The 271-nt window shown below is 39.9% G+C and overlaps 1 protein-coding gene across 1 annotated transcript in view; it reads right to left on the bottom strand.

Annotated features, from left to right (window-relative positions):
* The window catches only part of LOC119582269, a 27,079-nt gene that overhangs the window by 23,029 nt on the left and 3,779 nt on the right, over positions 1-271 (bottom strand). The window contains 1 exon segment of the mRNA XM_037930488.1: positions 132-232. Coding sequence (XP_037786416.1) covers positions 132-232 — 101 coding nt within the window.

The following is a 271-nucleotide window of genomic DNA, read 5'->3' as shown; positions in this document are numbered from 1 at the left end:
TCGCAGTCTCAAAGAGAGAAAAAAAATGGATTCCAAAATTTTCATCTTTGCAATGAGAAAATCCATCTACATTATGGAGAATAGACACTGTACGTTTTACTGTAAGAGATACGTAATAATAATAGACTTACTGCAAGTACTGCACGCAACAGAACCCAATGGTGTCACAAGAGAAACTGACGAACTTGTGCAGCTGTAGTGTGCGTACATCTGTTCAGCGTCGAGTGAACACCTGTGCACACTCAAAGTCAAAGTGGGATTTCTTTGTACG

Source organism: Penaeus monodon, chromosome 15 (genome assembly GCF_015228065.2).
Source record: "Penaeus monodon isolate SGIC_2016 chromosome 15, NSTDA_Pmon_1, whole genome shotgun sequence".
NCBI lineage: Eukaryota > Metazoa > Arthropoda > Malacostraca > Decapoda > Penaeidae > Penaeus > Penaeus monodon.
Note: the sequence above shows the minus strand (reverse complement) of the source record. Positions and strands in the feature narration are given on the sequence as shown.